The sequence below is a fragment of the Oncorhynchus gorbuscha genome, linkage group LG07 (assembly GCF_021184085.1).
Source record: "Oncorhynchus gorbuscha isolate QuinsamMale2020 ecotype Even-year linkage group LG07, OgorEven_v1.0, whole genome shotgun sequence".
Classification (NCBI taxonomy): domain Eukaryota; kingdom Metazoa; phylum Chordata; class Actinopteri; order Salmoniformes; family Salmonidae; genus Oncorhynchus; species Oncorhynchus gorbuscha.
In genome coordinates, this window is record NC_060179.1 from 82176527 (window position 1) to 82193653 (window position 17127).

Here is a 17127-nt window from a genome sequence, read left to right on the forward strand (position 1 = left end):
ACCTGTCTAAAAAACCTGGTCATACTGATCTAAAAGGCCAAACTGGAGTGCTGATCTAAAGTCAGTTTGACCTTTTTATGTCACGAAGACTAACATTACATGGATAGAGGGAACCTGGTCCGAGATCAGCACTCAAGACAATTTGTGACTACAGACAGAGGTGTTGACTGAACGGATTGACATGTCTACCCCTCTCTCTGTCAGGGACGACTCTCTCTCTGTAACCCTGAGCCCAGTCCAGGGACGACTCTCTCTCTGTAACCCTGACCCCAGTCCAGGGACGACTCTCTCTCTGTAACCCTGAGCCCAGTCCAGGGACGACTCTCTCTCTGTAACCCTGAGCCCAGTCCAGGGACGACTCTCTCTCTGTAACCCTGAGCCCAGTCCAGGGACGACTCTCTCTCTGTAACCCTGAGCCCAGTCCAGGGACGACTCTCTCTCTGTAACCCTGATCCCAGTCCAGGGACGACTCTCTCTCTGTAACCCTGATCCCAGTCCAGGGACGACTCTCTCTCTGTAACCCTGATCCCAGTCCAGGGACGACTGTCTCTCTGTATCCCTGAGCCCAGTCCAGGGACGACTCTCTCTCTGTAACCCTGAGCCCAGTCCAAGGACTATGTTACTATAGAGGTTCATATGAAGGACTGGCATCACCTCTACAGAATGATTGAAATGGATATGCTGTCTGGTGTATCTTGGGAATGTGCTGTAATGAAAGCAGTGTTGGTGTTGTGACTGTATAGAGCCTCCTAAGTTACTTTGTGACCTGTATACCGACTTGTCATCTGGTTGAAACTGTATAATGTCTCATCTTGGTTTTCTATTTAAATGTTTGACACAATCTTTCTGAAATATACAGTCCTGTAAGTCAGTCTAAACTGGATCACTAAATTACAAGGTTAATTTTAATTATTCACATTTTGCAGCATACAAAGGTTTAATCTTGTTCAACATCTGAGTTATTGACTTGTGGATGTTAATTTAATTTGTTCATTTGGATCCTCATAAGCTGACCCCTTGGTGACTGCTGGTCTTCCTGGGGTCCACAGAAAACTCATCATGGTTTCCGGGACATAGATTAGGCTTAATCTAGACCGAGACTAAAAACCATGCTCAATGGAACACTACCATTGAAATATATTTTTAGTCCAGGACTAAACTCAAGCTGTGTCCAGGTTACTCCTGGGAACCAGCCCCACTAATATCAGACACTAAACAGGAAGTGTCAAACTCGTTCCACGGAGGGCCGAGTGTCTACAGGTGTTGTCGCTACTCCCTCACAAATATCAGACACTAAACAGGAAGACATTACAGCACCTGTCAAACTCCTCCCTCGATTAATGAAGGTCACTAATTAGTAAGGAACTCCTCTCACCTGGTTGTCTTGGGTCTTAATTGAAAGGAAAAATCCACAGACACTTGGCCCTCTGTAGAATGAGTTTGACATCCCTGCCTTACAGGGTCACCACAATAGACATGATTACAGCAGTAGTATAGTATACTATAGCAGTACAGCAGTAGTATAGTATGCTATAGCAGGACAGCAGTAGTATAGTATGCTATAGCAGGACAGCAGTAGTATAGTATGCTATAGCAGGACAGCAGTAGTATAGTATGCTATAGCAGGACAGCAGTAGTATACTATAGCAGTATTTCATTATTGCAACAAAAAAGAACAGACATCTGTGATTGAGGCTGCTTTCACACAGTTTTTTTGCAATCTGGAAGACATCAGTATTGAAGTGCTGATCATTTCATTATTACAGTATTGGTCCATTATGTTGACTGTATAGCCTTAATATTACACCAACACAATCACTTAGCATGGGACCACCCATACGTAGAATGTATGCACACATGACTGTAAGTCGCTTTGGATAAAAGCGTCTGCTAAATGGCATATATTATTATTATTATATTATATTGCAGTGTTAACATCACTGATTGACCCAAGTATTTACCTGATAATCAGACAGTGCTTCTGATTTCTAATCTTAGATTAACATTGAAATGTTTTCAGTACAAAGCTACAATTCCAAGCTGTAGTGTCATCACGTTCTGCAGTCCTGCTGGTTTTTCTTCCAGGCACTTGGCAGGAGAGGAGAGTCGACCTCCTGTATCCATCAACTCTACAACTTCTCCACCTTCTTCACAAACTGCAGCAGGTCGTCAGCCAGGAGCTGTGGCTCCTCGAAGGCAGCGAAGTGGCCTCCTCGGGGCATGTAAGAGTAGGAGTAGATGTTCCTGAACTTGGCTCTAGCCCACACCTGGGGCACGTGCCTTACCTCGTTGGGGAACGCCGCCAGACCTGTAAGCACATACACCCCCGTGCTGAGGACACGAGAGACAGGTTAACAAACACCACATTTACATTTTAGTCATAACAGACAGTTTTAGCAGAGTGCCTCACAATCAGTGCATTCAACTAAAGTAGGTAGAAAACAACCACCTAGAACATCTCATTATTGGGAGCCTGTTATCAAAGCAAGAATGATCATGTGTTCAAGTCCCACAAGGATCACATAAAACTACAACATGTACTATACGTCCATTGGCATATATTATTAAATAGTGTCTCATTGTTTTTTTAGGAACAGCCCGTGTCATATTAAATGGACAGACCCTGTAGGAACAGCCTGTGTCATATTAAATGGACAGACCCTGTAGGAACAGCCCGTGTCATATTAAATGGACAGACCCTGTAGGAACAGCCCGTGTCATATTAAATGGACAGACCCTGTAGGAACAGCCTGTGTCATATTAAATGGACAGACCCTGTAGGAACAGCCCGTGTCATATTAAATGGACAGACCCTGTAGGAACAGCCCGTGTCATATTAAATGGACAGACCCTGTAGGAACAGCCTGTGTCATATTAAATGGACAGACCCTGTAGGAACAGCCGGTGTCATATTAAATGGACAGACCCTGTAGGAACAGCCCGTGTCATATTAAATGGACAGACCCTGTAGGAACAGCCCGTGTCATACTGGAGAACTCTGCTACCACACATACAAACTCACTGATTATCCAGTCTGTTGTCAATGTTGGTCTTTAAGTTCTCCTTGTAGAACCTCATGGAGGACACGATGGAGCCGGTGGTCCAGTAGATCATGATGTTGGTCAGCAGGTCGTCCAGGGTGAACTTCCTAAAACACAGGAACCAGGCTCTCTCAATGAACCAATCAACAGCCCTGGGTTTTATTCATTCTCCAATAAGAAACACTTTTCCAGTTGCAAAATGTTTTGCTACAGTGTGCACTAATAAATACAACCCAGGAAGTCCCTGTTTCAGTTTTTCCCATTTGCTGTTATGTGAATAGGACTGTGACTGGATGCTATCAAGGCAACATGTGCATGCAAATAGAATAGGTTCATTGTTTTGCTGGGACAAATAAAGTTGTATTGAATGTTTCCCCTACAGTTTTGGCAGATCTGACCATTTGATGAAGAGTAATTGATGGGACAGCAATATATTTACCCCCTAAAAAGTATATATTTCTACACTCACAACCCAAAGTAAACAGGCTGAACTGTAACTTGTACCTCTCCAGCCCCCCATCTTCCAAGTCCCTGTTGTTGAAGTCAGTCCAGGTGGAGAACTTCTCCAGTATGTAAGCAGCCAGGCCTACTGGAGAGTCATTCACTCCACAACCTGCAGGGGGAGACATTTCACAATATGATTAGTACGACTACTACAGCTGAACTGTCATAGGTCTGTGTGTCCTTGCATTTATTTATTTTACCAGGGAGTCATACTGAAACCATGGTCTCTTTTACAGCCCTGAAATACATACAATACACACAAAATACAAACCCCAAACAGAAAGAAAAACAATAATAAAAAACAAAGACATTCATCTGTAATAAGGTCATTAATCAGCTTTCTGAATTGCCCTTGAGTAGGGGTGGGAAAAATATTTGGCTCAAGGGCCACATCGCGATTTTGTAATTCAACGGAGGGCTGCATTTTTTAGGGGATTAATTGTTTGTTCAAATCAATTTGCATGGGCCTCCCTAGTGGCGCAGCGGTCTACGGCACTGCATAGCAGTGATAGTGTAACCAATGTGAAATGGCTAGCTAGCAGTGGTGCATGCTAATAGTGTTTCAACCGGTGACGTCACTCGCTCTGAGACCTTGAAGTAGTGGTTCCCCTTGCTCTGCAAGGGCCGCAGTTTTTTGTGGAGCGATGGGTAACGATGCTTCGAGGGTGACTGTTGTCTGTGTGCAGAGGGTCCTTGGTTCGAGCCCAGGTAGGGGCGAGGAGAGGGACGGAAGCTATACTGTGACACTAGAGGTGTTACTACAGACCCGGGTTCGATCCCGGAGCTGGCAGCGACCAGGAGACGCATGAGGCTGCGCACAATTGGCCAGGATAGGAGAGGGTTTGGCCCAGTGTCATCCAGGATAGGAGAGGGTTTGGCCCAGCGTCATCCAGGATAGGAGAGTGTTTGGCCCAGCGTCATCCAGGATAGGAGAGGGTTTGGCCCAGCGTCATCCAGGATAGGAGAGGGTTTGGCCCAGCGTCATCCAGGATAGGAGAGGGTTTGGTCCAGCGTCATCCAGGATAGGAGAGGGTTTGGCCCAGCGTCATCCAGGATAGGAGAGGGTTTGGCCCAGCGTCATCCAGGATAGGAGAGGGTTTGGCCCAGCGTCATCCAGGATAGGAGAGGGTTTGGCCCAGCGTCATCCAGGATAGGAGAGGGTTTGGCCCAGCGTCATCCAGGATAGGAGAGGGTTTGGCCCAGCATCCAGGATCATCCAGGATAGGAGAGGGTTTGGCCCAGCGTCATCCAGGATAGTGTCAGGATAGGTTTTTGGCCCAGTGTCATCCAGGATAGGAGAGGGTTTGGCCCAGTGTCATCCAGGATAGGAGAGGGTTTGGCCCAGTGTCATCCAGGATAGGAGGGTTTGGCCCAGTGTCATCCAGGATTTTGGCCCAGTGTCATCCAGGATAGGAGAGGTTTGGCCCAGTGTCATCCAGGATAGGAGAGGGTTTGGCCCAGTGTCATCCAGGATAGGAGAGGGTTTGGCCCAGTGTCATCCAGGATAGGAGAGGGTTTGGCCCAGTGTCATCCAGGATAGGAGAGGGTTTGGCCCAGTGTCATCCAGGATAGGAGAGGGTTTGGCCCAGTGTCATCCAGGATAGGAGAGGGTTTGGCCCAGTGTCATCCAGGATAGGAGAGGGTTTGGCCCAGTGTCATCCAGGATAGGAGAGGGTTTGGCCCAGTGTCATCCAGGATAGGAGAGGGTTTGGCCCAGTGTCATCCAGGATAGGAGAGGGTTTGGCCCAGTGTCATCCAGGATAGGAGAGGGTTTGGCCCAGTGTCATCCAGGATAGGAGAGGGTTTGGCCCAGTGTCATCCAGGATAGGAGAGGGTTTGGCTGGTCGCAATGTCCTTATCCTGTCACACACTAGCAACTTCTGTGGCGGGTTGGGGACATGCACGCTGACAAGGTCGCCAGGTGCACAGTGTTTCCTCCGACACATTGGTGCGGCTGGCTTCCGGGTTAAGCGGGCATTGTGTCAAGAAGCAGTGCTGCATGGTTGGGTTGTGTTTCGGAGGACGGCATGGTTCCCAACCTTCGTCTCTCTCTCTCTCGAGTACCTACGGGAGTTGCAGCGATGGGACAAGACTGTAACTATCATTTGGATACCATGAAATTTTCGAGAAAAAAGTGGTACATTTAAAAAAATATATATTGTGGGGCTGATTGAAGTCCCCCCTTGTGATAGGTGAACCTCAATCTCAGAGCAGATCACTTTCAAATAACATGTCTTCTCAAACGTTTTAGGATTTAGTCTGTGGTCAGGGGGTGCTAGTTTAATAGTCTTATTTTTTTGCAATACAACTAATAACTTATATGCGTCAAATAGTTGATCACCTGACGTATCATACGTGTCATATGACCTGGTTGACGTACCTGACGTATTTGCGATACATTTAACTTGCTACAAATACAAGCAAGTAAACATCAAGCCTAAGGGAATAGGAACAGTTAGAAGAGACGCACCAAAATCACTGACGTGTATTTAGTTTCCTCATCTTTCGTGCCGACTACGGTGTCGTTGGGTTTCATCTGACCTGAAGATATATCATTTGCATTGGCGCTGTTTGGTGTGTTTCTATATTTTATTGTTGTTGTCTGTGTTTTTTTTGGGGATCGTCGCCCAGAGGTTTCTGTAGCCGGTGGTCCTTCTGGGAACTCGTTTTGTCCAGTTCGGGTAGTGACATTCTGTATCGGATTCAATGTGTATCGTTACGTTAACCCCCCTCCCCTTTTTTTTGCGAAGTTTGGAAGCATATTTTTCAACGGAGATTGTGATAATTTGTGAATGTATTAGATGTTTCTAAACTCACTGCAAGCACTTTCCCGTTTTATTTGTGCCGCCACCGTTGTGTTGAAAACCCCTCTGTACGTCGCATCATGGGAAACGTCAGTAGGAAGACTGGAGCCCAGGTCCGTTGGAGACACCAAGCGGTGAGTCTGTTCAGACCGGGACAAGCACCGTGGCGGCAGCACACTGTTACATTCAACTTGATGTCAGTCTGTTCTATCGGAAGAGGCCTGTCAAACTAGTAAATTACCCGCAGCCATGAAACTTAATCACTACGTTACCATTTTTCAAGTGAACTGATTGTAGTTATGTGGCTGACCGGCTGTATTTGATCAGTTCGCTGTCAGGTGCAGTTCCCAGGTGATTTGGACGAAGGTGCGCCGTGCCATGGCGTCAGTGTGTGTGGCTGTCCGTGTTCGACCCTTGAACCAAAGGTCTGTTTTCCGAGTTATTCTGTCATTTTATTATGTAAACCCGCCTTCAATCGGAATTGACAATCCATAACAATGTTTTTTTTTTCATGTTGCCATATCGGGATTGATATAACTTGATATATGGTGACGTGACTCAGGATATGCATGAATCAGTGAGGTCTGTGCCATTTAAGAAGACGCAGGACGATCATTTCCTAATGGGCATTGCCTTATCTTTTTTTTATTACAGCATATTGGCTGGCCGTCATTAATTTTCCATTCACCCAACCAACTCAATCGATAGGTTCAGGATAGTACATGATACTCGAATTTCCCCATGAAAGTTTACGATATAGGTGCACTGGTCTAGAGGTTTTTAATCAAGGTGACAGGTTTAAAAAAATATATATTCTTAAGTGGCTGGTCAGGGGCTGGAACGTAATTACAAATCATTTGTATATTGACAAATTGACCACAAGAAGGCCAGACATATGTTTGACTAAAACAATAATTTCAAACCTCGTTTACATTTCTATATGATCAATTGTCTCATGTGTGGGAATACTTGGGAACATTTCTTAAATTAAAATAACTTGGAGTTGCTTTCCTGGTGTTTTTACAGTCTAATGTCCAACAATGAAAAGAGAAACACCTGTGGGCCACCAGTTGGGGAACTCTATTCTAGTGTAGTCACTAAGCGGTTTAGTAGTTACCGCCCCGGAGAGACAACCTAAGAACACCAAAAACGTGAATTGATTTGGAAGAGTTCCAGTGTTGGATAGCCTTAGCCAGCTAGCTAACATAGCATCCCTGTCTGTTGGATAGCCTTAGCCAGCTAGCTAACATAGCATCCCTGTCTGTTGGATAGCCTTAGCCAGCTAGCTAACATAGCATCCCTCTCTGTTGGATAGCCATAGCCAGCTAGCTAACATATCCCTGTCTGTTGGATAGCATCCCCCTCTCTGTTGGATAGCCTTAGCCAGCTAGCTAACATAGCATCCCTCTCTGTTGGATAGCCATAGCCAGCTAGCTAACATAGCACCCCTCTCTGTTGGATAGCCATAGCCAGCTAGCTAACATAGCATCCCTGTCTGTTGGATAGCCTTAGCCAGCTAGCTAACATAGCATCCCTCTCTGTTGGATAGCCATAGCCAGCTAGCTAACATAGCATCCCTGTCTGTTGGATAGCCTTAGCCAGCTAGCTAACATAGCATCCCTCTCTGTTGGATAGCCATAGCCAGCTAGCTAACATAGCATCCCTCTCTGTTGGATAGCCTTAGCCAGCTACCTAACATAGCACCCCTCTCTGTTTTGAGTTGGTGGTTTGAGTAGGATAACTAGCTGTAACGTGTGCTTTCAGTACTAGATTCATTCTCTGATCCTTTGATTTGGGTTGACAAAAATGTCAGTTCATGCTGCAAGAGCTCTGATAGGTTGGAGGATGTCCTCTGGATGTTGTCATAATTACTGTGTAAGTCTATGGAATGGGGTGAAAACCATGAGCCTCCTCGGTTTTGTATTTTTAGTTGACGTAAGCAGAGGAGGATGAAAACTACCTGTGGTACACCATGGTGCTACCCTACAGAGTTCTGTTGAGGGCTACTGTAGACCTTTATTTCCTATTACTGTTTTAGTCAATTATTTGGTGACAAATATATTTAGTATAGTTTTACCTGAAAATTATACCTTGAATGTTTAATGTAAAAAAAAAATATATTCCCTGAGGATGATGGTCCTCCCTTTCCTCCTCCTCGGAGCCTCCACTGGAATGAAGGCTATATATAATTAGAAGAGTAATGAAATATGATATATATTCTATATATAATGTTGAGGGATAAATATAGAAATAATTTACTCAACACTTGAAGTCCAATGATGCTTTCAAAGATAAACTGCACAGTTCAAATTCTTGTTACCCAATAAGGTGTTTCCTTCAAGTAAATTATCATCACGACTGACTGTAATTTATCGTCATGTCACTTACTCACCCACGAACGAACAATATATCGGCTGTAGGCCTACATTGGGCATTGTTTGCTGTTTTCCACATAAAGCAGCCTGACTTCCTGTAAACTGCTCTAAAACCTCTTATCTGTTTCACAGAGAAAAGGAAATGTCAGCGAAGGTCATTATCCACATGAAGGGGAAGACCATTTCTGTAGACGGAAACAACAAGGTCAATGCAGCATGCAATCATCAGAAACCTTCAGCTTTTGTTTTGAGTGACATAGATTTTGGGGGAAGGAACTTAATGATGATGATGATATGGGAAATGTTTGTACAAATATCGGGACCAACCGAAGGTTCTAGAATGAAGATGGCACAATGACAATGGCTCTTCTGCTTTATAAATGAATCAAAACATTTTATTGTTTGTTTGTAGGACATACACAAAGGTATTCCTGGCATTGGCCTGACGGACCGAGGAAGACATTCATTCTCCTATGATTTCTCCTACGACTCTACTGATGTCGGAAGCCCCAACTTTGTGCCTCAGGAGAAGGTATAGCACAAACACACACACACACACACACACACACACCTCTGAACCTGAAGCCACTCACTGTTCATCAGCTATACCCTCAGTGGGACACCCTGTGGTCTGTTCTCTACGTGGTGGAGAGGCTGTACATCTCTGTTATCTTTAAGTTCTTATAGCTCTTTCTCCTCCAGAGCAGAACTCTCACATACCAACTGAACTCGCCCTGGTTTCACACATGCATCAGGCTTAACCCCTAATTCACCTCTTACCTCCCACCCCTCCTTGCCATCCCTGTTCATTGCAGGTGTTTAAAGACTTGGGCTGTGATGTCCTGAAGGCAGCGTTTGAAGGTTACAACGCCTGTGTGTTCGCCTATGGACAAACCGGGTCAGGGAAGTCTTATACCATGATAGGAAACCCAGTAAGTCACCCAGGAGGTGTTTTTTTGTTTTTTTTGTATCACAACTTTGAAATGGTGACTTTATTGAATTTTTTAAAAAGGACCTTTTTACAGTAAAATTCATAAATTAAATGACCTTGACACAATCTGAAATGTAACTGGTGTGCGTCACTGCACTTTAGGAAGATGAAGAGCTAGTGGTGGCTGTGCGACGATTCGCGCCACTCCTTACTCTGTTTACTACAAATATACTTTGATCTTTAAGGGTGAAATGTTATCAATAAAGCCCTTTCTCAGCTTAACCAGAGTGGTTGAAATCGTGGAACCTTTTTATTTATTTATTATTATTTTTTTGTCTGTGTGCATTTTTGAAGTTGCTAACTAGCATTAACACAATGACTGGATGTCTATTGGAACAGATGGCACAACGATTATATGCAAACTGAAGTTAGCAATGGCTCGCAAAACTGCTTTCAACTTCATTCAAACTGCTGGCAGATACATAAAAATGCTATCCAAGCCCGTCTCAGCAGAAATATTTGTAATGAAATTGTATCATAACAGTGAAGTTTGGACACCTACTCATTCCAAGGTTCTTGTTGGTACTATTGTCTACATTGTAGAATAATAGTGAAGACATCAAAACTATTAAATAACACATGGAACCACTGCATATTTGAGTAATAGCTACATGTAATTAAAGTTTATGTTGGTTTACATTACCTCATTTTTGTGACAGTTGGGCTGTAGGCGGCGACTCTAGCAGCTTGTTAGCTAGCTAGCTGGCTAAAAACCTCAAGATAGCCTTTTTGTTTCCTACATCTCCCCCATGTGAAATAATCAGATTTCTAATGAAATAATATGGCCTGGTAAATATTCTTCAATGTATTCTCAACCATAACGGCTGAAAATAGAATTCCATATTTTGCTTACAGTGAAAAAGCATGTGGTTTGGGGCTGTTTTTAGGTGCAGGTTGGAATTTGTCATGAATCTTGCCGTGGAGGCTTGCTGGCACAACCACAGTCATAAAATGTTATTGTAAACCCTTACCTTAACCACACTGCTAACCCTAATGCCTAACCTTTAAATTTGACCAAAAACCATATTTATTTTGTTCATGCATTGTTTTTAACTGTCGCTGAGATTATAGTTGGTTATCAATGCAAAGTAGACTGCTTAGACTATTTAATGCGAAACTAAGACTGCGGACCCTTGAAGTTGATTGGTGACCATTAGTTTGAAAAAATGGTAAAAAAGTGTCTTACCGAAGCAATTAGGGTTAAGTGTCTTCCTCAAGGACACATCCAACCTTTCGGCTGTAGGTTTAATTATTTTGTGAAACCACTCTTTCTCTTTCAGAAACAATCTGTTTTCCTGGTTCCATTTTTCAACCAAAGTGAGTTCGGTGGTAAAATAGTTTCATACTACTCAACACCGCCCCGATGCCGCTCAACTAATTGTGCGCTCCGTAACAATATTTGTGCGGCAGGTAACTCGGTAGCAGAACCATGCAAGCAACATAGGCAGGACTACGTCCAAGGTCCCGCCTTAATTTTTGTGACGTGAAACGACATTCACATATTCCGCTGCGTTTTGCGTAAGGTGGCGTAGACTCTTTAACTTCACATCAGATTCCCTGGCGGTTTGGTTGGGGTTTGTAGAAGTTGTTGCTTGACTGTGTGTATATATAGGACAGCGGAGGAGAGGGAGTACAGGATACACCGTATGGATGTTGAATGTACATGACTTCTCCTATTATACTTGTGTTCCAGGGAGATCTAGGTCTGATTCCACGGATCTGTGATGGACTCTTCTGTCACATATCAGAGATGGACCAGGTGGATGGGGCCTCCTACCGCATAGAGGTCAGGTAAGAGTCGGGGCTGGTGAGAAACTACCAACTACTACTGTAGCGTGCTGTCACGGAACAGTTGATTGCTAAAGCTACTGATGTCCTTGGGGTGGTAGAGACCACTAGCAGTTTAAATAAGTGTGGCAGACAGTGTGGTCCAATGGTGTTGGCTGGATGGCTTGTTAATTTGGCACCTATCTAAAATGTGACTAATTAGCTGAGGGTCGACCATGTACGGTCATCTCTACTGGTATTCACAACGTTTACCTGTCCCGACTTTTAGCCAGTAGAGCAAATTAGAACAACTGGGGGAAGATGCGGTAAAGGAAGGTGAACATTGGCCTCTTCACCATCTGTATGATATGTCATCTAGAGTCCCTCAGACTTAACTGCCAAACCCCATACAGTAGCGCTAGGATAGCTGAGCTAACTGCCAAACCCCATACAGTAGCGCTAGGATAGCTGAGCTAACTGCCAAACCCCATACAGTAGCGCTAGGATAGCTGAGCTAACTGCCAAACCCCATACAGTAGCGCTAGGATAGCTGAGCTAACTGCCAAACCCCATACATTAGCGCTAGGATAGCTGAGCTAACTGCCAAACCCCATAGAGGAGCGCTAGGATAGCTGAGCTACAGTAGTGCTAGGATAGCTGAGCTAACTGCCAAACCCCATAGAGGAGCGCTAGGCTAGTTAACCTGACTGCTATTTGGATGATGTACGAGTACAGCGTGATTACAGTACATCTGTATGCCGATTAACATAAAGACAAACTGTCCTATACCAGCTCCGCTGCAGTAATTCTTATAGGTTTTATGACTAAATAAAATACTTTCCCCAGCCACTGTCAGTATATATTTTTTTATAGAACTATTTTAATTAAATAAACATTCAGGGTATTAAAACTTAATCAGGTGGAAATGGTGTCTGCTTTCATTTTTGTGTGCTCAGGGAGGGATCGTTTTGAGTGTTAAAGTTGTTTCCAGACAACTAAGCAATAACGTTCCCTGTCTCTATTTCCTCCCACTCACAACAGAATCTCTTTCCTCACAACAGAATCTCTTTCCTCACAACCCCAACAAAATAAATCTCTTTGTTCAGGCTGTGAAAAGATGACTTGCTTTGCTGTAAATGGCACTTTAATCTCTGTTAACAATAGATTAGGAAAATCATTGTATTGTGTTTTTCTGACAGGATTGAATCAGGTAATTCACTAAGTGAGTGAAAATGATCTTGAAAATACAATTTGTCAGTGGATAATTTGGATCAAGTGATGGTTGAATGAAAGCAGCTAGTCAGTGACTGAACAGGAAATGGAGTAGCTATCTTAACGTCTTCACAGAGTATCATGTGATGTGATTAAAGCTACTTATCCCCCCTTCCCAACAAATAGCAAACACCTTTCTACAGCCTGTAGATACTGAAGGAAGCTTGCGGTCAATTGTTCTGCAGCCCGACGGTGGGGATGTTTATGATGTGAAATGTTCCATGTCTTTGTTTGTTAGCTACCTGGAGATTGATAATGAGCGTGTACAGGACCTCCTCACGACTAAGACTGACCCAGGGAGCGGGTCAGGACTCCACCTCAGAGAACACCCCAAGGATGGTCCCTATGTGGAGAGTAAGACTTTATCACTCACTATCGCATTGATCAGGGGTTTACAACCTTTTCTTGCTCAGTCTTGGTACTCAAACTTGTGCAACATCAGCTTACACCGAGGTATGTGTGGTCTGAGCTATTCGCAACCACAGCTCACGCTGTGGGTTTGGTTTGTCTGAAGAGCATTTCCCAAGGAGGGGGTTTTATTCGTAACAATGGAAAAGGTGCTTCCATGACGCCAGATCATATCTGTGTTCACGGGGTCCCGGCCGGTGACTAGTTAAACTTTACAGGGAATACATTTTGGGAGAATTGTAAAGGTTAACATCACATTACATCATTTCACAAATAGTTTCATCTTCACTCATCCATTTTATACAATAATTAGATGCAAACGCCATAATTGAGAAATGTCCACGTTCAGAGATATAGTTCTGTGTGTTTCCTTTCCTTTGAGGTCACCAAATGAAACACACGCAACATAACTGTCCCTTAAGTGTCCATGGACCCTTCCCACATTCTCACAAGTGGACATATACAGTCAAAGTTTACGTACTCTTAGGTTGGAGTCATTAAAACACGTTTTACAACCACTCCACACATTTCTTGTTAACAAACAATAGCTTTGGTAAGTCTGTTAGGACATCTATTTTGTGCATGACACAAGTAATTTTTCCAACAATTGTTTACAGACAGATTATTCCACTTATCATTCACTATCCCAATTACAGTTGGTTAGAAGTTTACATGCATTAAGTTGACTGTCTTTAAACAGCTTGGAAAATTCCAGAAAATTGTCATGGCTTTAGAAGCTTCTGATAGGCTAATTGACAACCTTTGAGTCAATTGAAGGTGTACCTGTGGATATATTTCAAAGCCTACATTCAAACTCTGTGCCTTTTTGCTTGACATCTTGGGAAAATCAAAAGAAATCAGCCAAGACCTCAGAGAAAAAACTGTAGACCGCCACAAGTCTGGTTCATCCTTGGGTGCAATTTCCAAACGTCTGAAGATACCACGTTCATCTGTACAAACAATGGTAAACACACCATGGTACCACCCAGCAGTCATACCGCTCAGGATGGAGACACGTTCTGTCTCCTAGAGATGAATGTACTTTGGTGGGAAAAGTGCAAACAGAACAATAGCAAAGGACCTTGTGAAGATGCTGGAGGAAACAGGTACAAAAGTATCTATATCCACAGTAAAACAAGTCCTATATCAAAATAACCTGAAACGACGCTCAGCAAGGAAGAAGCCACTGCCACAAACCGCCACAAAAAATCCAGACTACGGTTTGCAACTGCACATGGGGACAAAGATCGTACTTTTTGGAGAAATGTCCTCTGGTCTGATGAACCAAAAAATGGAACTGTTTGGCCAATATAACCATCGTTATGTTTGGAGGAAAAAGATGGGAGGCTTGCAAGCCGAAGAACAACATCCCAACCGTGAATTGTGGGGATGCTTTGCTGCAGGAGGGACTGGTGCACTTCACAAAATAGATGGCATCATGAGGTGGGAAAATTTACATGGATGTTTTGCAGCAACATCTCAAGACATCCGGCAGGAAGGTAAAGCTTTGTCTCAAATGGGTCTTCCAACTGGACAATGACCCCAAGCATACTTCCAAAGTTGTGGCAAAATGGCTTAAGGACAACAAAGTCAATGTATTGGAGTGGCCATCACTAAGTCCTGACCTCAATCCTATAGAACATTTGTAGGCAGAACTGAAAAAGAGTGTGCGAGCAAGGAGGCCTACAAACCTGACTCAGTTACACCAGTTCTGTCATGAGGAATGGGCCAAAATTCACCCAACTTATTGAGGGAAGCTTGTGGAAGGCTACCAGCAACATTTGACCCAAGTTAAACAATTTTAAAGGCAATGATACCAAATACTAATTGAGTGTATGTAAACCTCTGACCCACTGGGATGTGATGTAAGAAATTTAAAGCTGAAATAAATAATTCTCTATTCTGACATTTCACATTCTTCAAATAAAAGTGGGGATCCTAGCTGACTTAAAACAGGGAATCTTTACTAGGATTAAATGTAAGGAATTGTGGAACTGTTTAGTTAAGGTGTATGTGAACTTCTGACTTCAGCTGTATCTCTTCTAGACAAACCCTGTCTCCCGCCATGCAGTTCTCCATGGTGCTGGTCTGCAGTGTCCACGATAATCAGACCGTATGCTTTTCCTCCTTTGGGATGACATTTCCACTGTCAGAGTGGTCACTCGACTATCTTGTCAATTTAATAGAACATCTTTGTCTGCAGGAGGAGCACTGTCTGTGGTGATCCTAACTGACCTAAGACGGGGATTTTTTTCCCTAGGATTAAATGTCAGGAATTGTGAAACTGAGTTTAAATGTATTTGGCTGAGGTGTATGTAAACTTCTGACTTCCAACTGTTTCATTTTCCCATTTTGAGGATTTAGGAGTTTGGCCATGTTAAATCCTTTGTTCTCTCTGGTCTCTATCTCTGCTTGAGAAGGGAGAGAGAGACTCTGCCAGGAGTTTTTGACCGGAGTAAACAGAACCATGGTTGTAGGAGAGCCACTATCTACACCTTGAAAGGGCCATGTTATGACACTGTGGTAGACATGTTGCTAACCCAACACTGGTCTGTGTGGTAGACATGTTGCTAACCCAACACTGGTCATAGTGGCTGACATGTTGCTAACCCGACACTGGTCTGTGTGGTTGACATGTTGCTAACCTACACTGGTCTGTGTGGTTGACATGTTGCTAACCCGACACTGGTCTGTGTGGTTGACATGTTGCTAACCTACACTGGTCTGTGTGGTTGACATGTTGCTAACTCTAACCCGACACTGGTCTGTGTGGTTGACATGTTGCTAACTCTAACCCGACACTGGTCTGGGTGGTTGACATGTTGCTAACCCAACACTGGTCTGGGTGGTTGACATGTTGCTAACTCTAACCCAACACTGGTCTGTGTGGTTGACATGTTGCTAACCCAACACTGGTCTGTGTGGTTGACATGTTGCTAACCTACACTGGTCTGTGTGGTTGACATGTTGCTAACCTAACCCGACACTGGTCTGTGTGGTTGACATGTTGCTAACCCGACACTGGTCTGTGTGGTTGACATGTTGCTAACCCGACACTGGTCTGTGTGGTTGACATGTTGCTAACCCAACACTGGTCTGGGTGGTTGACATGTTGCTAACCCAACACTGGTCTGGGTGGTTGACATGTTGCTAACTCTAACCCGACACTGGTCTGGGTGGTTGACATGTTGCTAACTCTAACCCAACACTGGTCTGGGTGGTTGACATGTTGCTAACTCTAACCCGACACTGGTCTGTGTGGTTGACATGTTGCTAACTCAACACTGGTCTGGGTGGTTGACATGTTGCTAACTCTAACCCAACACTGGTCTGTGTGGTTGACATGTTGCTAACTCTAACCCGACACTGGTCTGTGTGGTTGACATGTTGCTAACTCTAACCCGACACTGGTCTGTGTGGTTGACATGTTGCTAACTCTAACCCGACACTGGTCTGTGTGGTTGACATGTTGCTAACCTACACTGGTCTGTGTGGTTGACATGTTGCTAACCCAACCCGACACTGGTCTGTGTGGTTGACATGTTGCTAACTCTAACCCTACACTGGTCTGTGTGGTTGACATGTTGCTAACTCTAACCCTACACTGGTCTGTGTGGTTGACATGTTGCTAACTCTAACCCGACACTGGTCTGTGTGGTTGACATGTTGCTAACCAACACTGGTCTGTGTGGTTGACATGTTGCTAACCCAACACTGGTCTGTGTGGTTGACATGTTGCTAACCTACACTGGTCTGTGTGGTTGACATGTTGCTAACCTACACTGGTCTGTGTGGTTGACATGTTGCTAACCTACACTGGTCTGTGTGGTTGACATGTTGCTAACCTACACTGGTCTGTGTGGTTGACATGTTGATAACCCAACACTGGTCATAGTGACTGACCGGATATGAGCATGTCGGTAGATGTGATTTGTCAGGTGTGATTTCTCTTCCTGTCTGTCTGG

The 17127-nt window shown here is 44.1% G+C and overlaps 1 protein-coding gene across 7 annotated transcripts in view; it reads left to right on the forward strand.

The window, feature by feature from the left end:
* The first annotated feature begins 5972 nt into the window (after nucleotides 1-5972).
* LOC124040436 (kinesin-like protein KIF16B) overlaps nucleotides 5973-17127 on the forward strand; it is a 58023-nt gene continuing 46868 nt past the window's right edge. For 5 of the 7 annotated variants that reach the window (XM_046357633.1, XM_046357636.1, XM_046357635.1 and 2 more), the window contains exons 1-7: nucleotides 5973-6483; nucleotides 6677-6774; nucleotides 8857-8929; nucleotides 9137-9256; nucleotides 9540-9656; nucleotides 11409-11506; nucleotides 12993-13108. In XM_046357633.1, the coding sequence (XP_046213589.1) occupies nucleotides 6430-6483; nucleotides 6677-6774; nucleotides 8857-8929; nucleotides 9137-9256; nucleotides 9540-9656; nucleotides 11409-11506; nucleotides 12993-13108 (676 nt within the window). In that variant the 5' untranslated portion in view covers nucleotides 5973-6429. Of the gene's footprint in view, nucleotides 6582-6676; nucleotides 6775-8856; nucleotides 8930-9136; nucleotides 9257-9539; nucleotides 9657-11408; nucleotides 11507-12992; nucleotides 13109-17127 lie in introns of all 7 variants that reach the window. The other 2 variants (XM_046357637.1, XM_046357639.1) reach the window with 2 other exon arrangements.